Consider the following 12,223-nt stretch of genomic DNA (forward strand, 5'->3'; position numbering starts at 1 on the left):
TTTCATCGTGCACTTTCTGGTAATGCTCCGATAAATCAATAGCAGTTATACATCGTTTCATACATAAGGGGCAGATGAAACCCTGTGAAATAACAACTTTTAGAAAAATATACAAAAAAATATTTGTATAAAACAAGACAATGCAAAGAGAAATAACAAGAAAATAATTAGTGTATCTCTTTTAGTACACATAAGGAAAATTTTCAAGTGGTAACTGTACAAAAGGTGAAAATTTATCCAAAGTCGGACTTCTAAAATTAGTTCCATCCTTATGCTATAAATTTGCATTGGTTCAATTTCTTTTCATTATGGTATCCAGTTGCTTCAGTTAGAATATTATTTTGCTTATGACACTTTTAAAAATTATTTCTGTTTTATGATACTTTGTCCTTACTTATGTAAGACCTATTATTGGCAAGTTAGCTTTTGTTTTATTTTTATTTATTTATTTATTTATTTACGAGACAGTTTCACTCTGTTGCCCAGGCTGGAGTGCAGTGGTACAATCTCAGATCACTGCCATCTCAACCTCCTGGGTTCAAGGGGTTCTCATGCCTCAGCCTCCCGAGTAGCTGGGATTACAGGCACGTGCCACCATACCTGGCCAATTTTTGTATTTTTAGTAGAAATGGGGTTTCACCATGTTGGCCAGGCTGGTCTCCAACCCCTCCCCTGACAAGAACTGTCTGCCTTGGCCTCCCAAGGTGCTGGGATTACAGGCGTGAGTCACCGTGCCCAGCCGAGATCAAGAAATTACTGGCAAGAATAACAAATATTTTTCTGTCATATAATGTGCTTGACAAAGAAGTTCTCCTTGAAAGTAATTTAATGGAAGTAATTTTTAGTGTTTACTATATTCCACTAGTTTGATATCCCATTCTTTCCCACACCCATAATTCCCAGATGATTCTTCCTTATAATTTTCTGAGACAAATAAAACCATCTTCAAACAATATTTTAAATTCCCTATACCTAACAATACCAATATTTTAAAATATGCGCTGTTATACTGATCTATGTAGGGCCTGAGGTTTTGTCAAATAAGAATAATAGGATGCGGGGCTGGGCATGGTGGCTTATGCCTGCATCCCCAGCACTTTGGGAGGCCGAGGCAGGCAGATCACTTGAGGTCAGGAGTTCGAGACCTGTCTGGCCAACATGGTGAAACCCCATTTCTCCTAAAAACACAAAAATTAGCCAGGCCTGGTGGCGTGCGCCTGTAATCCCAGCTACTAGGGAGGCTCAGGCTGGAGAATCGCTTGAACCCGTGAGGCGGAGGTTGCAATGAGCCAAGATTGCACCACTGCACTCCAGCCTGGGCAATAGAGTGAGACTCCATCTCAAACAACAAAAAAGAATAATAGGATGAGAGACTAGAATTGAAAGCATCAGGGAGAAAGGAAATAAAATAAAGACAGCAATGAGGATGAAATGTTATAACATCATGAGTGTCAGTGTCAAAAACAGATGTGGACTTGGGGCTCAACCAATGCCTCATTCTATGACCTTAAGGAAATCACTTTGCTTTGCTTAAGTGTCCTTATCTATAAAATGGGACTAATATTAGCACATATTCTTCTAGAGTTATTGTGTATATAAAATACTAAATACAGTGCTTGAGATATTATAAGTACTCAACAAATATGACCTGTTATTAGATGTACGCTTAAAGATGAAAGGGAAGGATTGAGAGACTAGATGACAAGATAGCAATTAAAAACCTAGATTACTCAGCAAGGCCAAGGAAATGAAGTAGTGAGAATATGAAGAAGAAAGTTTGTGAGAGGATAATTATGGTAAAGAATGGGGAGATATGACTTTAATATTTCAGGTGAAACTATTGTGCCTGATGATACAGTAGAAGGTACTGCTATGGAATTGAGTAGCTAGAAAAGAGATAATAAAGATCATTGACATTGACAACATTAAGGAACTGGGAGGTTAAAATGTTCCTTGAGTTATCAAAGTCACTTAGAATAGCAAGGAAAGAGAGGAAGACTGAAAACAGATGCCAGATGGGAAGCAAGACAGGGTAGCAATTAAGAGCTAGACTTGGGCTTGAATCCTGGATTCATATCACTCTTAGTAGCTATGTGACCTTCAATTTCCTCATCTGTTAAGTGGAATAACAACAACACCTACTTCATATGAATCTCATGACAATTAAGTAAGATAATACATGCAATGCACTTATCATTGTACCTGGTACAAAGAAAACATTCAGTAAATGTTAGCTATCATTACTTTAATTATTCCTTTTGTTAATAGCCCTTAAAGGAGATTATCCGGGGATGAAAGTAAGGAACATGAGTTCATTTTTTTTTTAACTGATGAAAGGGTTGTCTTCCAGATGACCACAGTCTCAAGTGCTAGAACTACAGAACAATTCTTTTTTAAAAGATGCTTCAGCCGGGTGCAGTGGCTCATGCCTGTAATGCCAGCACTTTGGGAGGCTAAAGCAGGCAGATCGCTTGAGCCTAGGAATTTGAGACCTGCCTTGGCAACATGGCAAATCCCCATCTCTACAAAAAATACAAAAAAAAAAAAAAAAAAAAAATTAGCCCGGCATGGTGGTGTGCAACTATAGTCCCAGGTACTTGGGAGGTTGAGGTGGGAGGATCACTTGAGTCCAGGAGGTACAGGCTGTGGTGAGCCATGTTCACACCACTGCACTCCAGCCCAGGCAATAGAGTGAGACCCTGTCTCAAAAAAGAAACAGAAAAAAGAAAAAGAAAAATATGCTCCATTTGTTTTGTTTTGTTTGAGACAGAGCCTCCCTCTGTCACCCAGGCTGGAGTACAGTGGCACGATCTCGGCTTCCTGCAACCACTGCCTCCCAGATTCAAGGGATTCTCCTGCCTCAGCCTCCTGAGTAGCTGAGATTACAGGCGCTTGCTACCACGCCCAGCTAATTTCTGTATTTTTAGTAGAGATGGGGTTTCACCATGTTGGCCAAGCTGGTCTCGAACTCCTGACATCAGGTGATCCACCTGCCTCAGTCTCCCAAAATGCTGGGATCACAGGCGCGAGCCACAATGCCCGGCTGTTTTGTTATTGCCACCATAGCTTTAGGTTGGCTTTCACTTTACTCTTGTTTGTTCACTGTTAAGTTTCCATATACAGTCATTCATTCAAAAAGTATTTACTTGCTGGTATTCTACCTCGCAGTAGGATAACTGTGGTTGACAGTGAAATATTATATATCACAAAATAGCTAAAAGAGAGTCTTTCCAATGCTCTCACCACAAAGAAATGACACATGAATGAGGTGATGGATACACTAACTACACTGATTGGATTATTATACAACATAGATACACACTGAACATTAAAATGTAACCCACAACTAGGTGTAATTAAAATGTGTCAATTTAAAAAGTTAATAAATTTTTAAGTACTATATGAGTTTTTATAAATCACATGGACATGTGATTACTAAGTTCTAGCTGTTGTGGTATGGTGCTAAGAATACAATGATAAATAAGACAAGGTCTTCACCCTCAAGAAGCTTACAGACTCTCTGAAAAAGTTACCCAAAAAAATGACATTTTAGGCAGGGTACAGTGGCTCATGCCTGCAATCTCAGCACTTTGGGAGGCCGAGGCAGGCGGATCACGAAGTCAAGAGATCAAGACCATCCTGGCCAATAAGCTATTAAAAATACAAAAATTAGCTGGGCGTGGTGGCAGGAGGCTGAGGCAGGAGAATCGCTTGAACCCAGGAGGCAGAGATTGCAGTGAGCTGAGATCGCGTCACTGCACTCCAGACTGGGCGACAGAGTGATACACTGCCTCAAAAAAGAAAAAATTACATTTTATGCCCCACTAATCAGAAAATCCTATTAGATCCATATTGAAAATGCATCCAGAACCTCAGCACCTCTACTGTTACCACTCTGCTCCAAGTCACCATCACACTGTACATAGATCATTACAATAGCCTCCTAACACTCTCTTTGCTCCCACCCTTACCCCACTAACACACAGCAGCTAGAGTGTATCCCATAAAAATGCAAATCAAATCTTGTCGTTTCCTTGCTTAAAATTATCCAATAGCTTTCTACCACGGTAACAGTTAAAAACTAAAGTCTGTATAATAGTCTATAAGGCCCTACAAGAGGCGAGACTGATCGCTGACCCATTCTCCCCCTTGCTCACTATGCTAGAGCTACACTAGCCTCCTGGTTGCTTTTTCAATATGACAGGCATATTCCCATCTTAGAGACCTGCTGTTCCACACACCTGGAAAAATACTTGCCCCAGAAATCCACATGACTCATTTCCTCACCTCCTTCAGTTCTTTTTGTGTTATCCCCTCCTAAGAGAAGTCTTCCCTGATAACTAATTAAAATTGCAGCCACCAAGAACACTTTATATGTCCCCTTTCCTGCTTTATTTTTTTCAATAACACCAATTGTCTAACTTGATATAATTTTTATTTATTTATTTTTGAGACAGGGTCTCACTCTATCATCCCAGCTAGAGTGCAGTGGCACAATCACGGTCAACTTGCAGCCTTGAACTCCTGGGCTGAAGCGATCCTCCCACCTTAGCCTCCAGAGTAGCTGAGAATACAGGTGCATGCCACCACTCCTGGCTAATTTTCTTTTTTATTTTTTGTAGAGACGGCATCTCCCTATGTTGTCCAGGCTGGTCTTAGGCGATCCTCCCACCTCAGACTCCCAAAGTGCTGAGATTATAGGCGTGAGCCACCATGCCTGGCCAATAATGTTTAGTATGTTTAGTATGTTTTTATTTTTGCCTATTTCCACCCGGTTGAATGTAAGCTCCACCAGGATAAATACTTTTTAGTTTATCCTAACTAATAGGTAAAAGTAAGCTCTTTCACCCATCCCACCACATGAGGACACAGGGATAAAACACCATCTATGAACCAGGAAATGGGCCCTCATTAGACATCAAATCTGCCAGCACCTTGATCTTGGACTTCTCATCCTCTAGAACTATGAGAAATACATTTCTACAGTTTATAAGCTACTAAGTCTGTGGTATTTTATATTAGCAGTCTGAACTTACTAAGATAAGCAGGTGAGGCACAGAGATTAGCTTATGGAAAAGCCCCAGAGAAAAGAAAAAACTTGGCGCACTGTAAAAACAGAGAGAGAATTCAGTATGCCTGGATCAAAAAGTATCAAGAAGACTACGAGAAGAAATGAAGTTATAGAGGTAAAAAGAAAGCAGATCACCAAAAAAAAGAACATAAACAAACAACAACAAAAAAACTTCTAGAACATGCTAAAGAATTTAGACTTTATTCTAAGGACAATTGATTGAAAACCATTAACCTGGGTGTTTTTTGTTTGTTTTTTGTTTTGTTTTTGAGACAGAGTCTTGCTTTATCACCTAGACTGGAGTGCAGTGGCACGAGCTCAGCTCACTGCAACCTCTGCCTCCCAAGCACAAGAAATTCTCATGCCTCAGTCTTCCGAGTAGCTGGAATTACAGGCATGCAGCATCATGTCCAGCTAAATTTTTTTTTTTTTTTTTTTGTATTGTATTTTTAGCAGAGACAGGGTTTCTCCATGTTGGCCACGCTGGTCTCAAACTCCTGGCCTCAACTGATCTGTGAGCCTGGGCATCCAAGTGCTGGGATTACAGGCATGAGCCACCATTCCGGGCCTAACCTGGGTTTTAACCAGGAAAATGGCATCATAAAATCCTAGCGATATTTCAAAAGAATAGATTCAATTGGAAGAGAAAGGAGATAGGAGGTGGATAACATCAGATAAAAGGAGGACAGGGAAAAAAACAACAACAACAACAACAAAATAATAATAATAAGCATAGGCCAGGCACCGTGGCTCACACCTGTAATCCCAGCTCTCAGGGAGGCAGAGGCGGGAGGATAGCTTGAGCCCAGGAGTTCGAGACCTGCCTGGGCAATATAGTGAGACCCCGTTCTCCACAAAAAGGAAGAAAAAAAAAAAGACAAAAAAAAAAAAAAGGAGGACAGTTACAATAATATGTGACAGTTAAAGATTGATGGTAGTCTATGTTAAGGCAGTAACAGAATGGATTAAAATTATTGCTTAAGCAATTTCAATAGAAAGGTTTTCTGAAGAGGTGATAACTGAACTAAAATGTAAATTTTTTCTTTTTTTTGAGACAAAGTCTTGCTCTGTCACCCAGGTGGGAGTGCAGTGGTACGATCTTGGCTCACTGCAACCTCCACCTTCTGGGTTCAAGTGATTCTCCTGCTTCAGCCTCCTGAGTAGCTGGGACTACAGGTGTGTGTCACCACACCCGGCTAATTTTTGTATTTTTTGTTGTTGTTTTTTTTTGAGACGGAGTCTTGCTCTGTCACCCAGGCTGGAGTGCAGTGGCCAGATCTCAGCTCACTGCAAGCTCCGCCTCCCAGGTTTACGCCATTCTCCTGCCTCAGCCTCCCGTGTAACTGGGACTACAGGCGCCCGCCACCTCGCCCAGTTAGTTTTTTGTATTTTTTAATAGAGACGGGGTTTCACCGTGTTAGCCAGGATGGTCTCGATCTCCTGACCTCGTCATCCGCCTGTCTCGGCCTCCCAAAGTGCTGGGATTACAGGCTTGAGTCACCGCGCCCGGCCAATTTTTGTATTTTTAGTAGAGATGGGGTTTCACCATGTTGGTCAGGCTGGTCTCGAACTCCTGACCTTGTGATCCGCCCACCTTGGCCTCCCAAAGTGTTGGGATTACAGGCATGAGCCACCACACCCAGCCTAGGAGATGAGATTTGATAGGTAGGTAGAGGCCACATATGCAGGGCCTTACAGACCATGATAAGATATAACGGAATTTATTTTGCATAACAGGAAGCCAATGAATTTTTTTTTCTTTTCTTGCTGGGAAGCATAGCCTCCAGCAGAAGCTGGAAGCAGGCATTTCCTAAAGTCAATGAAGATTTTAATTCAGGGAATGGCCTGATCTGATTCCAGTTTTTCTGGTTGCTCTTTGGAGAAGTGACCTAAAATGATAAGGATAATACACCCTTATGATCATCTAGGTGAAAGACGAGGATGGCAGCAGAAATAGAAAGAAGAGGATAAGACCAGGCATGGTGGCTCACACTTGTAATCCTAACACTTCAGGAGGCCAAGGTGGGAGGATTGCTTGAGGCCAAGAGCTTCAGACCAGCTTGGGCAACATAGCAAGACCCCTTGCTACAAGAAAATTAAAAATTAAATTTCTATACAGCTTCCTTTGGGGAAAAAAAAAAAAAAAAGGTGGGGGAAAGGACTGAAGATATATCTGGGGGCTAAAATGAATAGGATTTATCATGTACTGAATATGACTGAGGAAAAGGAAGAATCAAGTTTGCTCTGAAATCCTTAGCTTCAGTATCTGAGATTTTCTACAGTTTTCAGCTTTCTAAGATGGCTAAAAGAATAGCAAGTTGAATGTTGGGGCAGGAAAAGGTGGAGGGCAAGAATTTAACTTACACATTAAATTTAGGACAAATATTAAATTTAAAATGCATATTAAAGACCTAACCTTCCACCATAAGAATCTAGAAAAAAGATAAGCAAACTAAATCCAAAGTAAGTAGATGGAGGAAATTAAATATAAAAGCAGAAACCAATAAAAGAGAAAAGCAAAAGATAGAAAAATTAACAAAGTCAAAAGTTGGCTATCTTAAAAATTAATAAATGGATAAACTAATAGGAATAATCAGGAAAGAAAGAAAAAGATAAAATATTTTCTCTCTTACCAAAATCATGGGCTATCACTACAGATGCTATAGACATTTATGCCAATAAATTCAACACATTAGATGAAATAACAGATTCCTTAAAAACACAATTCACCAAAACTAACTGAAAAAGAAACAGAGAATCTGAGTAATAATCAATACACCTCCCAAAAAGAAAGCTCCAAGCCCAGATGGTTTTACTAGTGAATTATAGCAAACATTCAAGGTATAATTAGTGCCTATGTCTTTCAGAAAATATAGGAAGGAGTGTTTCCTAATTTATGAGGCCAGGAAAACCCAGATTCCAAAACCTGACAAAAACATTTCAAAAAAGAAAATTAGAGACTGATATCCTTCATGACCAAATGAAAAGGTCCCCCAAAAACATATAAACAAATGAAATCTAGCAGTATACAGGCTGAGCATCCATTATCTGAAATGCCTGAGACACTTTTGGATTCTGGATTTTTTTTTTTTTTTTTTTGGTGGAATATTTACATGATACTTACCAGTTGGACATCCTAACACAAAAAATCCAAAATCTGAAATGAACACCATTTCGGCACTCAAGTTTGGAGTTGTGGAGCATTTCAGATTTTGAATTTTCATATTAGGGATGCTCCACCTGTATTAAAATAGTAATAAAAACACAGTAAGACCAAGTGGAGCTTATCCTAGAAACAAGAGTAGATCAACATTCAAAAATCAATGTAAATCATCAAAACAACGGAAGGAGAAAATCATATTATCACCTCAATAGATGTGGGAAAAGCATTTCGCAATATTCAAAATTCATTCAAATGGAAAGGGGAGGGGAAAAGAAGGGAGAGAGGGAGGGAGGGAAGGGGAAAAGCTCTCAGAAAACTAGAAAGCATCTTTAAGATGATCAGAAGAAAACTCATGGCTACCATCATTCTTAGTGGTAAAAACCTTAAATGCTATTCCCCTAAGTTCACAAAGTAAAATAATTACTCTCCCCAATTCTATTTAATATTTGACCCAAATTAAGGCCCAATACTGTGTCCTGCCTTGACATCTGGTGAAACTGGGAGGGCCTCAAATGGCCTAACCACAAGTTTGCCTCCCCATTCTGCTCCCACAGATAAAGCTGCCTACTCAAACAGCCCTTCTGATCACAGGGACCAGGCACAGTGCCTGCTTATCCCTATGTAGTAGGTTTCCATGTCCTGGTCCCCTGACAGCCCACACACTTATCCAAACAATCCAATCATATCCTTCTTTAGGAACCAGAAGGTATGCCAGCCTCTTGATACTACCAAGCCTGCCTCCCACAGCCCCTGGTTGTTCATTTTGTTCCCAAATGTAATCTTCATGTAGCCATGCATGGCATGTAGTGTCCTTCTGCCCTAGGCTGTAAACATATGTAACTAACACACTGCTGTTGATCTCAACCGTCCTGTGTCATGTGTTCAGCCATTCCCATAACCCTAGGGCAAAATCCCTCCTTCACCACACGGTAAACAGGAGGCAATAAAAACACTGGCAAATGCAAATGACTTGCACCCAGTATAAAGGAGTCTTACAATTCAATAATAAAAAGATAATCCAATTTTTTTTTTTTTTTTGAGTTGTGGTCTCACTCTGTCACCCTAATAGGAGCACAGCGGCGCAATCTTGGCTCACCGCAACCTCCACCTTGCAGGATCACTTGCAGGATCAAGCGATTCTCCTGACTCAACCTTTCAAGTGGCTGGGATTACAGGCACGTGCCACAATGCCTGGCTAATTTTTCTTTTCTTTTTTTTTTTTTTTTTTTTTTGATGGAGTCTCACTCTGTCGCCCAGGCTGGAGTACAGTGGTGCAATCTCGGCTCACTGTAAGCTCCGCCTCCGAGTTCTCACCATTCTCGTGCCTCAGCCTCCCGAGTAGCTGGGACTACAGGCACCCACCACCACGCCCAGCTAATTTTTTTGTATCTTTAGTAGAGACGGGGTTTCACCATGTTAGCCAGGATGGTCTCGATCTCCTGACCTCCTGATCAGCCCACCTCGGCCTCCCAAAGTGCTGGGATTACAGGCATGAGCTACCACACCCGGCTTAATTTTTAAAATAGGTACATTTCCAGTTCCAGAAAAAATGGCATAGATGCACTTTTCCTTATTCCTTCTGCCAAGTACAGCTAAAATTCATGGACATTATATATAAAACAAATGTAAGAAGATGCTGAAAGATTCAGAGAGGAAGGCAGACCAGTTAGTGATCTCAGCCAAGGAATGACAGACTGATGAGTTCTTTGCCTCATATATTCTGAAATGAATACTGGAGAAGCCAACAATCTGGAAACACCAGACCATGCTAACAAGAAAAGCCTGCTCTCTCCAGGCACAAGATCAGGGAAGAGTTAGTCCTCCCACTGCTAAATCTAACTGACTTTTTAGAAAAGGGGCTCGGTGTAGTAGATCATGCCTGTAATCCCAGCACTTTGGGAAGCCGAGGCAGGTGGATTGTTTGAGCTCAGGAATTCAAGACTAGCCTGGGCAACATGGCAAGACCACATCTCTATGGAAAAAAAAAAACAAAAATTAGCAGGGCCACGGGGATGTGTGCCTATGGTCCCAGCTACCTACTCTACTCGGGGGGCAGTGGTAGGAAGATGACTTGAGCCTGGGAGATTGAGGCTGCAGTGAGCAGTGATCACACCACTGCACTCAGCCTGGGGAACAGAGTGAGATGGAGAGGAGGAGGAGAGGGAAAGAAGGAACGGAGGAAAGGAAAGGGAAAGGGAAAGGAAGAAAGAGAGAAAGAAAGGTGGTGAAGTAATGAGATACTACAACATCTGGAGGTCAGTTGGAGAGGTAGGAAAACACCAGAAGAGAGGTATCAGAGAAGCACAAGAAAGACTGCATTATTAGACAGCAAGAGGTGACTGGACTACATGCTTCTAAGAAGTAAAGTAAGATGAGGATAAAGAAGTAAAGATGAGAATTAGTAGTGAAACTACTAGCGAGTAGTTTCAATGGAAAAACTGAGGATGGAAGCCAAATTGGAATGGGATAAACAATAAACAAAGACATTTGCTTCTAGCAATATGGTATACTCAACAGTCTGAACTGTCCTGATGAAAACAATGAAATGATATAAAATATCACTTATTACATTATGTATTATATATATTATATATTATTACAGCTGACCAATGTTACTTATTTATTAAAAATAATATTAAGGCAACTAAAGCTGACTTTTCACATTTTTTGAGGCTTTTTCACTTATTTACAATACTTTCTCCATTCATTTTTAATATAATGTATTTATATTTAATATAATGTCTTTAATATCAAAGACAAAAGTCCTTACAAAGTCATACATGAAGATAGTAAATAATATGTAAATTTTATAGATAACCCAATTTTTCCTTAGTGCAATAGTTCATGACAGTACACACACATAGATACTAATTAACCTGTAATTCTTTATAAACAGACATTTTAAAATCTTCAGTGAGATGACATTAGCATTCAAGACAAATTGGCAATATTATTTTTCAGAGTCTTAATATATACTTTCTGTCTCACAACTAGGCACAGGTATATAGCTGCAAGTATGTTTCAAAAGTCACATTCCAACTTATAAGAAAAACTTATGAGAAATTTTCCTATACAAATCACCAATTGTTACACCAAATATTTGCTCATTTTCCCTTAAATAATATTGAATTTTATTGCCAAGTTATTATCATACCTCTGAAGAGCTTTCATTATTGACATCCACTGTGTTTATAGGAGTTGCTGATGAATCTAAATCAGAACCTTGAGAGCCAACTCTCCCAGGAGTCTGGAACACAAACAGAAGGGGGAAAAAAAAGCAGACATTAACAATATATTTATAGGCCATTTAATAATTTAAACCTTTTCACATAAGAAAAGTAGATGTCTTTGCAATAATAACAGCACTAACAGTATCCTTTATGGAAGACTGTACCTAATGCTGTATCAAAATCTTTATATATATGCATTTCTCTCATTTTCAGTCACTTTAAATTAATAAAATATATACAACGCTTTTCAAAGTCTTCAAGTCACCTTCACGAAACATCTTATTTAATCAAAATGACATCTCTGAAGACAAATAAGATGGATGTTATCTCTGTAGAGAAGAAAACAGATTTAAAGTAGGAAGTGACTTGTTCACCACTGTACTCTTTTGTTTTGGTTGTTTTTTGAGTTGGGGTCTTGCTCTGTCACCCAGGCTGGAGTGCAGTGGTGCAATCTCGGCTCATTGCAACCTCCACCTCCCAGGCTCAAGTGATTCTCCCATCTCAGCCACCCAAGTAGCTGGGACCACAGGCACACACCACCACACCCAGCTAATTTGTTGTATTTTTGGTAAAGACGAGGTTTCACCATGTTGCCCAAAATGGCCTCAAACTCCTGAGCTCAAACAATCTGCCCACCTCCGCCTCCCAAAGTGCTGGGGTTACAGATGTGAGCCACAATGCTCAGACTACCATTGTACTGTTAACAAAAATCAGAAAGTCCTCAAGATGTAAGCTCAAGGAGGAAAAAAAAAAAAGAAA

General features: G+C 40.0%; 1 protein-coding gene across 1 annotated transcript in view; it reads right to left on the bottom strand.

Moving 5' to 3' along the window:
- Positions 1–12,223, bottom strand: part of EEA1 (early endosome antigen 1) — a 155,436-nt gene that overhangs the window by 105,980 nt on the left and 37,233 nt on the right. Inside the window, exon 2 of the mRNA XM_008004236.3 lies at positions 11,389–11,481. Coding sequence (XP_008002427.1) covers positions 11,389–11,481 — 93 coding nt within the window. The remainder of the gene's footprint in view (positions 1–11,388; positions 11,482–12,223) is intronic.

The sequence above is a fragment of the Chlorocebus sabaeus genome, chromosome 11 (genome assembly GCF_047675955.1).
Source record: "Chlorocebus sabaeus isolate Y175 chromosome 11, mChlSab1.0.hap1, whole genome shotgun sequence".
Taxonomy (NCBI): Eukaryota; Metazoa; Chordata; class Mammalia; order Primates; family Cercopithecidae; genus Chlorocebus; species Chlorocebus sabaeus.